The sequence below is a fragment of the Peromyscus leucopus genome, chromosome 8b, assembly GCF_004664715.2.
Source record: "Peromyscus leucopus breed LL Stock chromosome 8b, UCI_PerLeu_2.1, whole genome shotgun sequence".
Lineage (NCBI taxonomy): Eukaryota > Metazoa > Chordata > Mammalia > Rodentia > Cricetidae > Peromyscus > Peromyscus leucopus.
Genome location: NC_051086.1, coordinates 4,738,002 through 4,758,034, shown reverse-complemented (window position 1 = coordinate 4,758,034; position 20,033 = coordinate 4,738,002). Strand labels below are relative to the sequence as shown.

The 20,033-nt window shown below is 37.9% G+C and overlaps 1 protein-coding gene across 2 annotated transcripts in view; it reads right to left on the bottom strand.

Moving 5' to 3' along the window:
- Ranbp17 (RAN binding protein 17) overlaps nt 1-20,033 on the bottom strand; it is a 341,764-nt gene that overhangs the window by 300,224 nt on the left and 21,507 nt on the right. For both annotated transcript variants that reach the window (XM_037200543.1, XM_037200544.1), the window contains exons 4-9: nt 16,635-16,801; nt 14,127-14,192; nt 8,153-8,257; nt 5,750-5,915; nt 3,390-3,463; nt 586-705 (exon numbers count right to left, since the gene is read on the bottom strand). In XM_037200543.1, the coding sequence (XP_037056438.1) occupies nt 586-705; nt 3,390-3,463; nt 5,750-5,915; nt 8,153-8,257; nt 14,127-14,192; nt 16,635-16,801 (698 nt within the window). The remainder of the gene's footprint in view (nt 1-585; nt 706-3,389; nt 3,464-5,749; nt 5,916-8,152; nt 8,258-14,126; nt 14,193-16,634; nt 16,802-20,033) is intronic.

Sequence of the window (20,033 nt, the reverse complement as noted above, 5' to 3'; positions counted from 1 at the left end):
CATAGATAAAGCTCTGTAAGCTACCACTTAATGCTTTTACAGTCTGTGGTTTAATTACAAATGCTTTAAGCCAGAAAAACCAAATTAAAAGTAATATAATTACTTGTTAGACACTCCAAACCTCTCATGAACATCTCTGCAAGTGTGTGCTGACACCAAAGCTCTAGAGCTAACGCAGTCTATTTCTAAAGCTACAAACTGAGTGTCCACAAGAGGGCAAAAGACACGATTTCATAACTGAAGGCAACTCACTTCAATATTAACAATTAAATTTAAGTTATCTCCTCCTTCAAAAAGCAGACATAATCCTCAATCACTTTAGCAGTTTAACTAGTACAAGCAAAGAAATAAAGTACAATGATAACAATACATGACTCTTATTCACTTCAAAGGGGGGGGGCACCAACTCTACATTGAAAGTATTCTATTTTTTAAAAACAATAGCAAATGAGACCTCTGGAAGATGAATATAATACTATTTTCTTCCAGAAACACAATAAATTAAATTTAAAAAATTATTATGTACCAATGAGCAAAAATATAATTTCTACATGCTAAATATTAATTAAATTACTTCATAAATACCTGGGGGTTTTCAAGTATCCTTTTCACTCCTTTAATTAAGTTACCAAGGTACTTGGCACGTTCAGGACTGCTAAATAGGGATCTTCTTGTAGAAGCAAACTGAACTAAGCATGAAAGTGCCTAAAAAGCAAGAAAAATTCTTTTTTCATTTCAATTTTAAATGTAGCTAGATCTACTAACACCACAAGGCTCTGCCACATACTACAATAGCACTTGTAGATATTCCTCCAGTTATTTCTAAAATCTCTCCTCAGTCTCCTCTGCTTGGAGACTGCATTTTCCTCTGACTTTAAAACCGACATTTTTGGTTTCATTTTTTTATTTGAATTTTACAAAGGAAGGGCCTCATGAGCTGCGGATATGGCTCTGTGGGTGACGGCACTTTCATGAACACCTGGCTACGAAGCTGGACACAGCCACACATGCCTGTAACATCAGTGTTAGAAGACAGACAAACGCCAGCAGCTTGCTGGCTGGCCATTCTAGCCAAAAGAGGAGAGTTTCAGGTTCAGGATCCTGCCCTAAGGGACTAAGATTAATAGCTATGGAGAAAGACAATTAACATCCTCTTCTGGCTTCCACATGCTGGTCCATGGTTGCACAGACACACACACATGTGCATACAAGCATGTACTCTACATAAACACAAAAGAAATTTTAAGGAGAAAAAGGAGGGTTGGTTTCATTCTGTCATTCTCCTGGGGGAAGATGTCAATATACCAGTGTTCTTATGCATATCCCCCTTTTCCTCTTGCTGGACACCTGGATTCCTCATTCTGATTTTGTGAGATATATAATCTATATCCTCTCTTGTATTTTTTTAATATGCCAAATCTGCCAAAACAGGCACTACACTTGGATACATTGAGAAGGTTCCCAACTGCTTAAGATACCCATTCTGTCTGTGAACCAATAAACTAGGTGTTCTATCAGCAACAAATGATCTTGAAGTAAAAGTTAGAGTATTATAAATTATATATTATGGAGCCTGCAAAGGAGAAAAAAAAACCCTTTAACAGGCATATAGCAAAATTATTTGGTTATGAATTATATCCTTCACCATTCATGAGTATCTTACAGGGATGAAAAATGCTGCTAGAAGAGTTAGTAACTTCTCAAAGTTCTAAAGGAGTTATCTCTCACCTAGTTATCTTCCTAAGTTTCCAGGCCATTTCATTACTTAGGTTCCTAAATCCAACAGCACTTACTGCAGTCTGTCCTCATATTAACTTAAAGGACAAACTGGTCTCTGCATGTTTTATCTAGGTTCACATATTTACTTGTCCACTTAAAAAAAAAATTACCATTAGCTGCCAATATTAAAGTATTTCTAATAGGAGATTTCATAGCAAATGCCTGGCTCTCATGATAAGGGTGAGAATAAGCACAAACATGGAATCTTTCTGTTTGGGCCATGGTCTAGTTTCCTTACTGCTCTATTGTTATCAAACAAACCTTCCCTCCTTAGGCAACCCTGATGTACATCACTGGGAACCATCAGTGTCGTAAGAGCAAACACCAGTGCATAGTTTGAGAAAAAAACCTGAGCTTTAATCTCAATGCCAATATCTATTCTGCTGCCCTGGAGAAAGTCAATTAGCCACTCTGGGTCTGTTTTCTTTTTTTCAGGTTAACCTAGCAAGGCCAGTGTTATTAATCTTGCAGGGTTCATTGTGAAGATGAAGCAAGATAACGTAACAGGGCATCATGCTACTTATCTCAAAGTAGATGTTTTCGTCTATATTTTTTAAATCACGAGTACCTTTCTGCTTTATACTAAAACAATCATATAACTTCATGCTTTTTTAACAACTACAAGCAATTTTCCTAGTTGAAAAACGAAAGGATGAAGCACAGCCACAGATAAGCACCCTATGAAACTCAGATTAATACCTTAAATTGGAGATTCAAGAATAGATTTGTTAGGTTAGAGATGGAGCTCAATAGTAGAGCACTTGGCAATACATTCTTCCTTTTTCATGATATTTAAATAAATACACTTTAAATCTTGAACACTTCTCCACAGACACAATTCTCCAATTTCTAGTAACGTATTTTTATTAAACTTACATTTTTCCCAACATTGTTAGATCTTAAGATTCAACAAAGATGGTGCTCATAGTCTCAAAATTCTATGTAACGAAGAGAATTTCAAAATAAAGTTGAGCATGCAAGAGTGATGAGCACGAAATCAAGTGAGTGGATCACCTTTGTTTCTCTGTCAGAGACTTCTGATGGAGACTGCCCATCAGACCTAAGACATGTAGCCAACCAGGCTGAAGAAGAGTTGGAGAAGGTTAAAAGTAAGGTCCTAGTGGTGTGGGACTTGAGTGAGGTGAGTACAGATTAGGGAGTGAGATACAGGTAGAAGTTGGAAGACTGTCTTCGTTGTGGCAAGAACAAGATGAGTTCCTGGTTCTGAGCTTAATCACAAAGCAGAATGGACTGTTAACAAATTCCAATGAATATAACATACATTCAGAAATGAAAGAACTACTGGAGAAACATAACTCAATTAAGTGCATAAGAATTGTTGAAGTGAATATACATTACCCTTACACTTCAGATCAGAAAAGAATCACAGGTACAAGAATGGGCTTGGCATTGAGGAGGCTGAGGATAGAAGTCAAGTTTGAAGGCAGCATGGGCTACACGGGATGACCCTGTTCAAAAAACAAAACAGAATCTAGACATGTAGCCTGGTTACATGTGGTGTTGTAGGTTCAATTCCCCAGTAGTACAAAACAACAACAAACTATCATGAGCATTTTATCTTTAAGAAATAAGGAATAACTTGTACTTACTAACTGAGACAGTAGTGGTGGAAGCGAGTGATACAAATTGAAGAAAAGTTCCAATGTTTCTGGTTCCAGGAAAACTGGGGGGAAAAATGATTTTTCTAACACCAATATTTGGATTAAAACACCATACAAGTAAGAATGTCAAGACCTCTATATACGGTATGGCCACTCGCTGCAGCTGGGCTTTTTTTCCCTTTAATTTATTCTTGACTTTTCAAGACAAGGTTTCTCTATGTGGCCCTGGCTGTCCTGGAACTTGCTTTATAAACTAAGCTGGCCTCAGAGATCTGCCTGCCTCTGCCTACTGAGTGTCAGGATTAAAGGTGTGCACCACCCAAACACCCTAACTGTCATGCTAGAAACCCCATCCAACTACTGAGGGAGCTGGATGCAGAGATCCACGGCTAGGCCCCGGGTGGAGCGCTGGGAGTCTAATTAGCGAGAAAGAGGAGGGTTTATATGAGTGAGAATTGTTAAAACCAAGGTTGGATAAAGCACAGGGACAAATAGCCAAATGAATGGAAACACATGAACTATGAACCAATGGCTGAGGGGCCCCCAACTGGATCAGGCCCTCTGAATGGGTGAGACAGTTGATTGGCTTGATCTGTTTGGGAGGCATCCAGGCAGTGGGACCAGGTCCTGTGTTCATTGCATGAGTTGGCTGTTTGAAACCTGGGGCTTATGCAGGGTCACTAGGTTCGGCCTGGAAGGAGGGAACTGGACCTGAGTCTACCAGGTTGATCTCAGTCCTCGGGGGAGGCTTTGCCCTGGAGGAGGTGGGAATGGGGGATGGGCTGGGGGGAAGGGAGGGGGGCGGCAGTGGGGAGAACAAGAGAATCCGTGGCTGATATGTAGAACTGAATTGTATTGTAAAATAAAATAAAAATAAATAAATTCTATGGATTAAAAAAAAAAAAAAAAAAAAGGTGTGCACCACCACCAGCCAGCGGTGACTTAATTTTCTTTCTCGTGTACAACAAGCCTTTTTTCTGGGACATCATGAATATGAAGCCTAGTACTTATCTTTTCTCTCATCATTCTGTATACTTGGTATAACTTTCAATTCATAAACTTGTCCTTTAATGCTGAAAACATTTCTAGGTTTCCAAATTTCCTTCTGTTTTTCCCTATTCTCTCTTTCTAGAACTTCCAATAGTCAAATCCCAACCTCCTGGTTTCACCTTCTCATTTCCTTACAGACGTTTTTTTCTCCTATCAAAACATCTTGTTTTATTTGACTTAGTAAATTTCATTAACTTTCTCTTTAGTTGTTTATTAAATTTTTAAATTATGTGGCAAATGTTCATTCTTGTCTCAGGAATGCTTTACCTTTTTTTATATCTCTAGGGATATTAATCATACCCTCTTAAAGTCTATTTCTATTCTTCACCTTGTATATTAATTCTCCAACTTTTTAAACAATTAAACTTTCTAAGATATTAACTTATAGATTCACATATGTAATACAGACCTAGGCCTTATTTTCCCCACTCTCCCATACCGGTGAACTCTTATAAAAACTTACTCTACAACACCACAGCCAAGGAGCCCAACACAACCTCCAATTATATTGAGTCCAGTTTTATGTGCACTCAGGTGTGCATACATATTTTTAGTCGGTGCATTTTTATTACATGTGCTAGTTGATGAATTTGTCACTGCAACCAAGATGTGGAAAGTTAAATCTCTTGTTTATTAATCTTTGATTCCTAATTTGGAAGTCATTAAAAAAAAAACCAACTTTATATGTTGATCCCCTATCTGATATCCCCAAATCTGAAGCTTTTCTAGTTTAACTTTTCAAGCAAACAGCTAAGGGAGGGAGGTTCATCTCCAGAGGCAAAAGCGCTCAGTCTCCCCGCTGCACAGGTGGGAAGGGTCCATGAGAAATAACGCTTCCTTCACAAAGGCTCTCCAGCCTCCCAGCCTCTGCCGAGGCACCCTAGTGATACTGTCTGCAACGTGAGGGAGACCTGGATTTGTTCTGGGCATCGCACCTGCCACAACTCTGCTCTGCTCAGTCACCTACTCTGATTTATTCACCTTTAATTCTGAAAAATACCTCTGGATAACTGTTAGATCCTTCCTCACTACTTATGTGGAAGTCTCCAAACAAAAATCTTAACATTTCCCCACAAGTCTATTTTCTACTGTTTAAATAAAAATACAGCAGTTATGAACCAGACAAAGCATTTCAATATTGAGTTTTAGCAGCTATTCTATATTACAATCCTCCCATGTAGCTACTAGGCAACTTCACAAGCACAGAGCTAACAACATACGATCAGGTCAACTGTGCTGCTTAATTCTGCACCATCTATTCTGAGCATCTCTCATGTTGCACACTTCTCTTTTCTTACTTGTTCTCCAGGTTGTTGGAATCTGCACTGAGCAAAGATCATCTGCGGATTCATCGGCTGAACTTCCAATGAAGTCAAAACTCAGGCAGCTGAGGACCAGTTTTAAGACTTGCATCACCAGATTTTGTTGATCTTGATCCTGAAGATTTAAAGGTTTGGCCAACACCTTCAAAATTAGAAATAAAACATTATGACTAAGTGAATTTCAACTTCATAAATTTACAATGTGAAATGAAAATTAGTTTTAAAAAATAGGAAAAATCTTTGTCCACAAATTTCTACAATAGTAAGCTACATTCAAATTTCACCTTGTACAATGAGAAAAGAAATATACTTAACTACATACTGCAGATCACCTTCTAAAGTTCTAAGAGGAAACCTAGGCCAGGTATAGTGGCACACACGGTTAATCCCAGTATGTACAAGCAGAGGCAGACAGGATTCTGTGAGTTCAAGGCTAGTCTGGTGTACATGGTGAGTTCAGGTGAGAGCCAGGGCTACATAGTAATTCCCTGTCTCAAAAGAAAATAAAATTTAATGAGGTTTTAAAACAAATACTTTATATAGCACAACTGTATGAAGAAAGCATAGAATTCACTAGCTTAAACAGTGCTGAGACTTAATTTTCTTCAAGAAAATCTAGGATAACTTCTTATGTAAAAGAGAGGCACTCAACTAACAAAGGCCATGTGAATGTTAGGGATAGGGTGTATCCTAGTTGGGTATAGGACACCAGCTTCTGGAGTCTAATCCTGATGTCTTTTGTAAGGTCCATTCTCATACAGCCTTTTGAAAAGTATATCCTGGTCCTTATAAAGTATTTGTAGAGCAGTCTAGACTTCTCCAAGAATAATACAAAGAGAAATCAGATAGGGAGAATAGAATATACACGAAACAAGATTAACCATGAGTCGTTACTAAGTCAGTTGATGAGTTCAAGACCATTAATTATACTATTTTATTTACCTTTGTAAATGATATTTTTCCACACCACAAGAATATTTTAAAAATAATAGCCATTAAATCAGACCCACTACAGTGATTATCAATGCTAACATACAAGTTAACAATTCTAATCCAAAAATTAGAATCTGAAATAACCTGCAAATCTAAAACTTCTTGAGCACTCAAGGTTTGAATTTTGGTAAATTTCAAATTTCAGATTGTGAAAATTTTTAACTGGTAAAGTCTATACAAATATCCTAAAATTCAAAACACTCCAAAATTTGAAACACTTCTGGTCCTCAATATTTATAAAGAACACTCAGCCTATAACAGAGAACTGAACAGGAAGCAGAACTTAATGAGATGTTCTGGAAAATGCTTTACAACATAAATAAACAAGCTTTAGTAGTATGATGGAATCCTTCATTATACAACAGAGCCTAATATAATTATAAAAGTTATGCATGCTCCACTGTGCACTAAGAAACAAGTAGGAAATTCCTATTTCCCAAAGGAACTATTAAATTAATTCTGGGAAAATTATGAAAAAATGGAAAATTATATCTCCATCAAAACATGGACAGGCAGATAAAGAAATTAGAACTGCCAGGCAGTGGTGGCACATGCCTTTAATCACAGCACTTGGGAAGCAGAGCCAGGAGGACTTCTGTGAGTTCAAGGCCAGCCTGGTCTACAGAGCAAGATCCAGGACAGGCACCAAAACTACACAGAGAAACCCTTTCTCAAAAAACAACAACAACAACAACAAAAAAAAAAAAAAAAAGCAAAAAAAGAAAAGAAATTATTAAAACTCAATGAGCCTGTCCAATTAAAAAATCTATAGTAGGAAGGTTTAAAAAGTACTATTGCTTAAACACAAAAACTGAATTCTCTATGGATTTCTCCTTCCATGCCCAGGGAGTAAAATTGATATAGATTTACTATATTTAAGACTGACCACAACAAGTCTTTTAAAGGCAAAATCAGAAGGAAACAGTCCACTTAAAATTCATTGAAAGCTTCTGGGGATGTCTTTCTGTGTGCTGTGAATGTGTTGCTCTGATTGATTGATAAATAAAATGCTGATTGGTCAGTAGCCAGGCAGGAAGTATATTATAGGCGGGATAAGCAGAGAGGAGAATGCTGGGAAGTGGAAGGCTGAGTCAGGAGACACTGCCAGCCACAGCTGAGAAGCAAGATGTAAGGATACCAGTAAGCCACGAGCCATGTGGCAAGGTACAGATTTATAGAAATGGGTTAATTTAAGATTAAGAACTAGCAAGAAGCCTGCCACGGCCATACAGTTTATAAGTAATGTAAGTCTTTGTGTTTACTCGGGTCTGAGCAGCTGCAGGAGCCGAGGGGACATAGGAAAACTCCAGTTACACAAAGCATTTAATTCGAAATTAAGATTCCCATAGTACTCTATCTAGGAAGCTAAGTTACCAACTGACTTACCTGCTTCAGGAGTGAACATGCTAACACTAGAATGTCTTTCAGAGAAGTATCACGAAATGAGGTAGCTACTTTCCTGTGTTTTGCTGAAGGTCTGGAATAATCAACCTAAAAAGGTCAAGATGAATTAGCTTAACCAATCTATAGAAAAATAAGGCAAACATTTACTATGTAACATAATGGTACTAGTAATCAAAGAATCATAAATACAGAGCTTGTAAAAGATTTTGAAGGAATCTTGAGATTACTCACTAACAAAGACAGGGTTAGATCCCACCCCAAAACTATCAAGCTGTCAATCATACTTTCAGTGCCAAAATAATAATAGTAAAAGTAAAGGACACTTGAGATCATGGGCTTTTGAACTCTGCCCTCTAGTGTATATAATGTAAATAATTTCCTTAACTCTCAAATGCTACCTACAAAAGGAGAACTCTCTAAAACACTCTTCAAATTCTAATATGTAAACCAGCTAAATGAATCAGTTACAGAAAAATTTAATATGAAAGTATTTTCATATGTCATTGATTTATGCCACTGGAATTCTGAAAAACAAAAGTAGAAATGATACTCAAGAATTTAATTATGTACAAAACATGTCATCTCTGAATATCTTATTAGCTAATAGAAATTAATTTTTTAAAATTAAATTACTAAGACTAGCTCTTGGGTCCCTAACCTAAAATGTAAAAATGGTTTTACACAGTGGTATTAGTGCTGGAAATGCTTAGCACATCTCCAACACTGGCTCCTCTCACACAACAAATATATATATATATATACTATATATTTCCATTATCAACAGGAAATTAACAATATGAGTTCTGACAGCTCAATGATCATTAACACTGTGGCCTAAAGTTATTATAGATTTACTATTTATCTCTTTTGCTATTGGAAGACAGAAAGAAATAATTTGTCCTGCTACTATTTAAAGAACTTTTTAAAAAGTGAGCTAAGAACTGATTATCTGATACTTCCTAAACTCCAGAGTACAATTTAGACTATCCCTAAATGCTATATTTACTTATAAAATAGTAAACATAAATGTCCAGAGGTACTACAGAAAGTAGTTACTGAAAGATAGAGCCAATGTGTGGTTGGAATTAATTAGCATTTGCAGCATTCTGCTCTAAATCAAACTCTTTGTGTGTATGTCTGTATGGTGTGCATGAACGTAAGGTGTGGTCTCCTGATGAATCTGGAGTACACCATTTTGGTTCATCTAGCTAGACAGCTAGCTCAGGGGGGTTCTTGTTTCTGCATCCATGCACTGAAATTACAGGCAGACTGCCACACCCAGGAAGCTCTGACACGAGTTCTGGGGATGCAAACTGGTGTTCACGTTTTCATGCCAAGCCCTTGATCTGCTCAGTCATCTCCCCAGCCCTCTTTTACTACATCAGACTTCAAAGTTCTTCTCACATGCTAAAAACAATAACACCAAAATCTTTCTTTCCATAAAAATCAGTAAGAGCAGACAGTATCACAAGTCCTGTTTAGAAAGGATTCTTAACATATTATTCCACTTTAAAATGCACAGTGTCCTTTACCACATCCAGAACACCAACAGAAGAAACTTAGGTTTATGGAGTGCCTTCCACACACCAGCGCTATGCCAACAGTTTATTTGCTCTTTTGTTGTTGTTGTTTTGTTGTTTTGTTTTTTGAGACAGGGATTTTCTAAGTAGCCCTAGAAACTTGCTCTGTAGACCAGGCTGGCCTCAAACTCAGAGATCTACCTGCCTCTGCCTCTCAAGGGATAGGATTAAAGGTGTGTGCCACGACCTCCCAGTTAGTTTATCTGCTCTTAGTAAGTAAGATCTATGTAGGGGTGTCATTATCTCTCTTCAAAGAAAAATATGCAGGATTAAAAATAAATAAATTTATGGGTAGGTAAAAAAGAGGAGTAGATCTGGGAAGAGCTGAAGGAAGAAGAATGAACATGATCAAAACATATTGTAAGAAACTCTCAACTCTGAAAAAAAAAATTTGTACAAAGCAATTGGTCACAGATCTAAAGACAAATCTGCCTTCACCTGTGCTTTCCTCCAGGCTTGCATGCTTACTCCAATCTGGGTACTCACATAGATACCGTGTTTTGAGAGAGACTGTACAACCATTTCACACTGCATACGTATGCCCCCAACATACAGGCATATGTATCTGATATTGCACATACATACCCTTACTATATAGGCGCAGGTATTTCATATTGTACGTGTATGCCCCTATTATATAGACTTAAGTATTTCACTTTGATGACTATATAACAAATACAATCAAGGAACAGCAGATTTGGCTCCTAAAAATGTGGGATAATGTTTACAATCCTCTTTAAACTTTTAGGAAAATCTAGTTTACATGTTTTTCTTAAAAAATACAACTATACTTAGACAGGGTGCGGTGGTGCATTCCTTTAATCCCAGCACTCAGGAGGCACAGGCAGGCAGAGCTCTTTAAGTTCAAGGCCAGTCTAGTCTATCTATACAGTGAGTTCCAGGCCAGCCGGGGCTACTACACTGTGAAATCCCTGTCTCCCCTACACCCAAAAACAAGGAAGAAAAAAGATCCAACCAACCACCACACTGATTTATTCAGGACACTTCTGACCATTTTGTAACACTGGACTTTCCTCACGTGAATCTAATCACCCCCAGAAATGCTGGTTGAAATGGAAAATGACTCCCCCACCCCAAAATTAAGCTCAGTAAAGTTTTTCTCCATAGAAAATGTATTTTTTCAACTTATAAAGCCAAAATTCCAACTTTAAAGCTTGGAGGGAGGTAGTGTTGTTCTGGGGATACTGCCTCAGCCTCCCAGCTTTAGGATCACAGCATGTGCTATATGTCTGGAGTGGAACTCTGCTAAAAAGGAGCTTGGCTTTATTGTATATGGATAACCTGGAACAGCTTGTACCAGAGGAACAAAAGAGGGCAAGTATAGTGGAATACTCCAAAAATCCCAGTACTTCCAAGGGGAGACAGAAAGATCAAAAGTTCAAGGTCATTCCCTGCTACAAAGCAAATGTGAGGTCAGCCTGAGCTACATGAAACTATCTCCAAAAAAAAAAAAAAAAAAAAAAAAAAGCTGGGTGAACACCTTTAATCCCAGTACTCAGAGGCAAGTGGATCTCTGAGTTTGAGGCCAACGTTGTCTACAGAGCGAGTTCCAGGACAGCCAGGGCTACACAGAGAAACCCTGTCTTAAAAAAAAAAAAAAAATTCAAAGAACGGTGAGAAATGTTAAATGGATGCTAAAGCCAACTTGAAAGATTTCTTACTGGTGAATTATAATCTATTAAAAAGAATTAGGAACCTGTATTAACAACTTAAGTTTGGTGAGGAATAGGGTGTTTTCAGAGGTGTAAAGTACCTCTCCACAAAATATTTATAAATTACAAAGAGAAAAAGTATAAGGAAGTTGGGTAGTGAACATGTTTAATTAAGAAATTAAAGTGAGCCATCATCCATTATTAGACAACGCAAAACATATGCTTCCTGGCAAGAGACAATAAGGCCATAGCATCATTCATGATACTCCTGATAAATAAATGCAATCTGAATTTAATAATGAGGAAACACTGGACAATCTTAAACTATGTTTTACAAAACAACTAGTTTGTACTCTTCACGTTTCAGATTGTATGCTGGATAGTTTTATGTCAACTTGACACAAACTAGAGTTATCTAAAATGAGGGAACCTTAAATTGAGAAAATGCCTCCATAAGATCTGACTGTAAGGCATTTTCTAATTAGTGATTGATGAGGGACCACCAGCCCAGCCCATAGTGATAAGTACTGTTCCTGGGCCAGTGGTCCTGGGTTCCATAAAAAAAGCAAGTTGAGCAGGCCACGAGGAGTTAGCCAGTAAGTAGCACCCATCCAGGGCCTCTGTATCAGCTCCTGCCTCCAGGTTCCTCCTCTGCTTGAGTTCCTGCCGGTGCTGCATTTGATAATAAACTGTTCTATGGAACTGTGAGTAAAATAAACCCTTTTTTCCCCAAGTTGCTTTTGGTCATGCTGTTTCATCACAGCAACACAACCCTAACTAAAACAGGTTGTGAAGTAGAGAAAAGATTAGCTAATTCTCCCAGACTGAAAAATACTAATACAATGTGAGAAGCAAACATGTGGCATGACTCTGAGCAGGCATCTGATCTGAGGACATGCTGGGACTAACTAACGAAACAGAACTAACAGCTTTTAGTCACTCTTAAAAAATCCAGGTGGGAGGGGGCAGAACAGGGGAACCCATGGCTGATATGTAGAACTGAATGGTATTGTAAAATAAAATAAAAGGAAAAAAAATCCAATGGGCTATCATGACCATGTAGAAGAAAGAATGTCCTTTTAGAAAGGTAAAGTATTCCCTAGGCTGCAGGAATGTGGGGGTAGGGCATCATGTTGTCAACTTATCATCAAGTGGTCAAGAAAGAACTTTCTCCTGCCGGCCAAACATTACTGAAAGTTTGTTTGTGTATTTTAAAAGATACTTAGTTGCTCTCCAAGATACACTTTTATTAGAATCCACATTACCAGTAGGGCACAGTGGCGCAGGACACAGAGGCTGGCGGATAGATCTCTGTGAGTTTGAGGTTGGCCTGATTTACAGAGTGAGTTCCAGGACAGCCAGGGCTGTTACACAAAGAAATCCTGCCTCAAAAGGATACCAATTCAGGCGGTGGTGGCACATACCTTTAAATCCCAGCACCAGAGCTACACAGAGAAACCCTATCTCGAAAAACCAAAAAAAAAAAAAAAAAAAAAGTACACCAGAAAAAAAAAAAAAATCCACATTACCAGTTACTGAGAAGTAACTAAGTAAGGAATTAGAAACTAACAGGAACTAAGGCTCTCAGAACCCTCCCTTCCAGGGAAGCCTATATTGCTACTTGTTGTCAAGTGGGCAATGAACCAATCAGTTCTAAGTTCAGCAAGTACAAAAGCTGGGTGCTGTGGATACTATACCAGTCTCTCACTTTCTTAAAGAAAATGTACAAAACATATAAAATTATTTATTAAATTATTAAAGAGAGCTTCAGTTCTTTAAACTCATTCAGAGTCCCATTATGATTAATCAAGTCATCATACCCCTGCCAACCAAACAGCTATTCTTGAAACGGAGAGCAGCCCTGGCACAGCAGATAATCTCCACCTAGTCTGAGAGAAGCCAAAATGGATGGGCATACATGGAAACGAGGGTTACTTTAAAACGTGGAAGTCCTATAAAATGTGCTGATTCATCACTGAGCAGCAATTCTAAAATACTGTGACTTACTGTGACTACAAAGGGAGTTGGAAGTGGAGACGCTAGCTCTCCTTAGGAGCACGTTCACATTTCATACACACACCACCACTCTGGAGGATGCCAGTTTCTCAACTCAAACTCTACAATCCCCTCTGTAAAGTGATCCCATGTAGAACACAGCTTCTGTTTCTGTCCTGTTGGAAGCCGTGCTGACAGCAAAGGAGAACAGGAACAGGTGACCAGAGCCTCCTCAGGTGCTGGGCTGGAAAAGCCCTGGTGAGGGAGGTGTACCTTCTGAAAATGCTCCTTATGCTGGTGAGAATTCAAGTCAGACAGCGACTGAGTGCCAAGGTCTGTGCCTGGAGGAGTCCTGCCATTAACCCATGAATCAATCTTCTAAATCATTTGCCCTTTATTTGTAAACACATAAAAGTTTGCTTTTCTTTTCCATACAATTCATTTTTTATACATTATATCTATGAGAATGACAAGACAATTCTCCGGTACTATGTCCTATTTCCCACTATTTTTATTCTGTGTTTTTATACTATGATTTAATTTTCAGTGAAAGCATTTTAATTTAATTTTCCACTTATTAAAACTAATACACAAAGAGATGATTAGTGAAGAGTTTCATGCCACAGAACAACTATACATTTTGCAACAAATAAAAGTACCAAAGAATATTACCCAAGCAAATCCCACATATTCCATGGAAAAGCTTACCAGGTTCATCTCCTGAGTCAATTCAGAAAGGATTATCACTCCTATTATGCAGTGTTCCACAGTACCCTTTGGAAAAATAACCAAGTGAAAACATAATTAGTTCTTAACTTTTAAAAATTAAATAACAAAGCATCACATTGGCCTAATAATAGTCCTTAAAAGTATGTTTTTTAAAAAGTATTGTTATTTCTACAACTAAAAGAATTTTGAATTCATTTTTGAAGAACAAATTTTGGTACATGGAGTTAGAGAAAATGAATACCTACCTTAGAAATGCATACCACTCTATACAATGTTTCCCAACATTTACAATTCGTAATAATGAAGCTTCAAAATAACATTTAATTTTGTACCTTTTCTACAATCTTAAGAATGGGGGGAAATGGTTTTTGTTCTAGAAATTTGCTTGAAGCCTACTGTGATAGCTGCACTCAATAATTAATAAGTAGCTTAGAAACTAATTTAAATCTCTTGATCTAATATCAGAAAAGATCACTTAGGCTCTTTTAATATTACTGAACAGTGCACGTGTATGGAGTCGTTAGGTGCCTTAATGAAGACATCTAGAGTATCCAATGTAGCAAAGTAAATATGACTATCAATATGGTATAGTTGCCATGATGTTTCTAATTAGCTTCCAATTTAATTCCAAAACTTCCTTCAATTCAGACTTCATGTGCACATTACTAACAAATTACCCTATTACAAAATCATACTGGCACACATGGAAATAATGTAGCATCAAATTACAGTGCAGTAATACAAAAGTATGCACAGATGCGCTTTCTACATCTTCATTGCACAGTTGGTCATCCCTCTGACTTGCACAGAAACTCAGCAACACTGAAGTCTAGGTATAATTAAGTTCATATTATCTCAGAACCACCAAAGACCAACTCTGGGAGCATCAAACAATGCATTTTAATTCTTCGTGGACCTCCTAATTTCCTATTCACTGAATTATGGCTACTCTGTGTATATTAGCTCAATAAAGTTGCAGAGTATGGCTCTCTAACTGACACTCTGAAAACTGTTCTTTCTTTTTTTATTTTAAACACCTGAGATCACAGAGGCTTGGGCTACAGCTTTTACATGGGTTCTGGAGATTCAAACCCTGCTCTTCAGACTTGGCACAGAAAGCAGTTTTACCCACTGAACCATCTCTTCAGCCCAAGAACTCTTAAACTTGACACCAACAAAAGTAATTGCCATGATTAGAAATTACACAAGTATAAAAAAACATTTATCACTAAATACTTAATTATTTTAAGAATGAGGAAATAGAACTATGAACTAAAGGCTGAGGGGCCCCCAAATGGATCAGGCCCTATGAATAGGTGAGACAGTCGATTGGCTTGATCTGTTTGGGAGGCATCTAGGCAGTGGTACCGGGTCCTGGGCTCGCTGCATGAATTAGCTGTTTGAAACCTGGAGCTTATGCAGGGACGCTTGGCTCAATTTGGGAGGAGGGGACTGGACCTGCCTGGACTGAGTCTACCAGGTTGATCTCAGTCCTCGGGAGAGGCTTTGCCCTGGAGGAGGTGGGAATGGGGGGTGGGCTAGGGGAAAGAGGAGGGGGGCAGGAAGGGGGAGAACAAGGGAATCTATGGATGTTATATAGAACTGAATGGTATTGTAAAATAAAATAAAATTAAATTAAATTTAAAAAAAAAAAGAATGAGGAAAATAGGAACGAGGAACCAAGGAGAGAGTCCTGATTCCTTTATTATCTCAAAATCTGTAATTACCATGTGGAATAGGAAGTGAACAATCTCCTGGTAGTTTCTGTTCTTTCTTTCTTGTACTCTAAATATCTGAACTGGTGTAAATCAGGTATGAAATGTATGCTTTACCTATTATTTATATTTACATCATGTGCTATGATTTAGTGATTCGCTTGAAAACATTCCTCAGAAAAATATTATAGTGGTATGGGATTAAAAAAAAAAAAGCTGTCAAAAGACTTATCAGAGTACCAGTTATGCTTTACTAAATCACAGGGTTTTTTTTCATTTGTACTATGAAACCCATTTATTAGGACTCTTATGAGAACTAGGTAATTATCATTATAAGCATCATAAGCCGGGTGGTGGTAGCACACGCCTTTAATACCAGCACTCAAGAGGCAGAGGCAGGTAGATCTCTGAATTCCGGGCCAGCCTGGTCTACTGAGTGAGTTCCAGGACAGCCAGGGCTACACAGAGAAACCCTGTCACAAAAAAACCAAAAGAGCATTATATACATACATACATATATATATTAAGTTGCTTGTATATGTATATACAAACATGTCATAAGTAGTACATTTTAGATTTAGAAACAATGATTATTTTCATTATTCTGGTATAGTGTAGTTTTTAACTGACAATAAATAATAAAGGTTCCAAACGACAAATAATAAAATGACAACAATGGTACTACAAAAAGAACCAAGTGGCTCGGAGCAGTATTTTAAACAACCAAGCAAGTGGTGACACTGTAACACAGTGATAACCAGTGCCTTCTTACCTGAAGGAATTTCTTCACGTCAGCAATAATGTCTCTGAAAACAAACTCGTCTTTCTGAACTTCAAACCACCCCAGCTTAGTGAGCTTAGCAATGACTTGAATAAGAGCTTGAATGGCAAAGGGAGCCAGCTTAGGTTGTGACGCCACATAATTCAGAATGTAGTTTCCTACAAAGACAATAGCAGTGACCACTTGGACTTGAGACTCTTGTCAAGAAAAGGCAAGGGAGGTAATGACATGCTCTCTGATAAATGAGCTGACCCTGTCTTCAAACTGTGTACTTACTATACAGTAGATCCTATAAAATTTACTGGAAAAACATCAACTTGATCCTCTATATTCTGATAAATCTTGGGGTAATTTAAGTATGCTATCTATAATTGTTGTTTTTTCTATTTGTAGCTGTCACACGCAAAAACTTGAGAGGTAAATGCAGACAACTGCAAGCCAAATAAAGCAAGCTGTTAAAGTGGCACAAAAATACCTAAGTAGAACAGTATAATAAAACACAAGAATGCATATGCCTCAGATGTCTACTAACCACTGGATTTCATTATCTGTGTTATCCATCGCACCCATCCTTATCAGGGCACTATAATTTTCCATCCTATCATCACTTTATGGGACCTCACAAATACAACTTTAATGAGTCCTACAAACACCTTTTCAAGCACATTTGCTATATCCCACAAGTGTTTCTAAATCACTTCATCTGCACAACTCTACCAAACGTTTCTTAGAATTCTATCAAAAAAGATAAAACACTTGTCTGACAAAACTGTTCTCATAATCTCCCTTGTCTCATAAGTCCCATGTAGCATTGTGTAGCAAGTCACTTTTAGAAACACATACATCATGTTACACAGGAGCTGAGTAGGCCAGGATGGGGACATGGCTCAGTGGTAGAGTGTTTGCCTCAGATGCAGGAGGCAGGGTGCTCAATCCTTAGCAGCATGAAACAATTAAATAAATAAACAAATGCTTATTGTGAGGCTAAAAGTCTAAACACATTTTTTAAAAACTTGATCTTAGTTAAATGACTTAAAAACATAGTACCTTACGATATTGATAGTTGGTACACAAAGTATTTCTTTAAAGCATGAAAACTATAAGCTACCCAACTAAAAATGCTTCAGTGGAAACAACTCCCAACCCAACACCTTCAGAAGCGAGCAACTGTCGAGCAGTGGGGGCGCTCGCCTTTAATCCCAGCACTCGGGAGGCAGGTGGATCTCTGTGAGTTCGAGGCCAACCTAGGCTACAGAGTGAGTTCCAGAACAGCCAGGACTGTTACACAGAGTAATCCTGTCTCGGCTGAGGGTGGGGGGAGAAAGAAAAAGAAATCAGTGATCATCTCTGCCTGGAGGAGTTTGGGATCTACTGTGGGTGAAAATACAAGAACAAAAAGACCAGGAATTATGGAGGCCAGAGGGTGGTTCTGGAGTAAAGCACTTGTATACATGCACATGCAAAAGGGAAAAATAATTAGAAGGCAGAGGTGAGGACAAACAGAATGTGGAAAAACAGTTGGGAAATTTCTTAGAAGTTTGCACAAATTGACCTTATAACTGAGCAACTTCATTCCTAGGTTTTAAACGGAAAAATGGGGAAAACTGAACCATTCAAAGGTTCCTAAGTGAATGTTCCAAGTATAACTGCTTGTGGTAACAAAGAAGTGAAACTCCAATGGCCAACAAGCTCATCAACTAGTAGTAAACATGTTTTAGAAGCCATCTATACACAAGGGGACATAACAAAGAGGAATGACATATGATGTGACAACATGATGAGACTCCCCATCTTGCTTAGTGAGAGGTACCACAACATATGTGCAAAAGAACTACATAAGCTATGATCTGATTTCTAGGAAACATCTACAAAGAAGTCAATCTATGGGAAGCAGAAAGTATATTAGGGGTTGAGGGCAGAGACAGCCTCCAAATGAGCTTTCTAGGGTGATGAAAATGTTCTAACACCAAATGTTAGAAAATGTTCATACAACCATAAATTTACTAAAATTAAGCTTCTTACTAAAGGCTTGTAACTGAGTGACTTTTTGCCAGCACTGAACTGTGTTTTATGATGTAATGTGCATATGCTTCGGAAAGTTGAAAAGAAGAAAGAAGGGAAGGAAGAAAAGGAGACTGATTTCTAAGAGCAAGCAAACCTAAACTACATATTTGTCTGAAGAAGAAAAGGATAGCATTCCAGGCAGGGAAACCATGTAAGAACAGGCACTGAGGCAGAAATAAGTCCGTATAAGAGGAAAACCTTCTGACACATGACACTGGATGGTACTGACAGAACTATAAGGTCACCTAACAAGGATGGCTCTTCAGTGACGAGCTCATGAAGGTACTTCAGTACTAAGCTAGGCGAATGATATATGACTGATAATAACAGAAAGCCATTGTTAATTACACTAGTAATGGTAGAAAACAGTGTGGTGGGCACAGAACCTGGCAATGGTGTTTATGAGAAAATAATGAGGTTACCAGAAGTGGATCTTCCAAGACTGAAGATTTACATTGATCTGAAAAAGCAACGTGACTGGTGAGGCCATGCTACACATTTTTTTCATTTTAACTCACATGTCTGTTATTATACATGCCCATTAGACATAACAAAAATTCTAATCTAACAGAAACAAGAGTTCTTTAGTCAAAAGAAAGAAACTAAAAGAAAACTCACCATTTCTTATGTGAAATTTTCTTATACATTTCTACGTTCTTTTCTCTCCAAACTTCATTCACCACTTTTTGTATGTGTGTGAGAGAGACAGGGTCTCAAGTATCCCAGGCTGGCCTTGTACTTGCTATGCAGTCAAAGATGACCCTGAACTCCTGATTCTCCTGCCTTTCTACCTTCCAAGTCCTGGGATTACAGCCTTACATCACCATGCCCAGTTTGCACGGTGGTGGTGACTGAACATAGAGTCTGTGTACGCTAGACAGGAACTCTACCAACTGAACTACATCCCAGCCTTGCTCAACTTTTAATAAAGTAAAATCCCCATAAACCATTGGAAGTTGAAAGTGTACTTACTACATCTAACTACAAACATCACAGTGTAGTAACACTGTGCAGAGCATCAATTGTTGACCCTGTAGATGACAAAAGCTACAGCTTACTGTCACTACCCAGTATCACCAGAGTGTGGGACCTCTAGTCACCAACACAAGTATCATTTACACAGAATCAAAGTATTACTTAAAAAATCAGAAAAATCACTGTAAATTAACATCTGCATTCCTTACTCTAAAAAAGTTTCTATTTTTAAAATATAAGTCAAATAGACAATCAGAATGCTTGTAACTATTTAAAAAATCTGTTCAGTAATTGCTAAGTACAATTGACAATTTTGATTGTCAACTAGACTGATTTGGAATCACCTCAGAC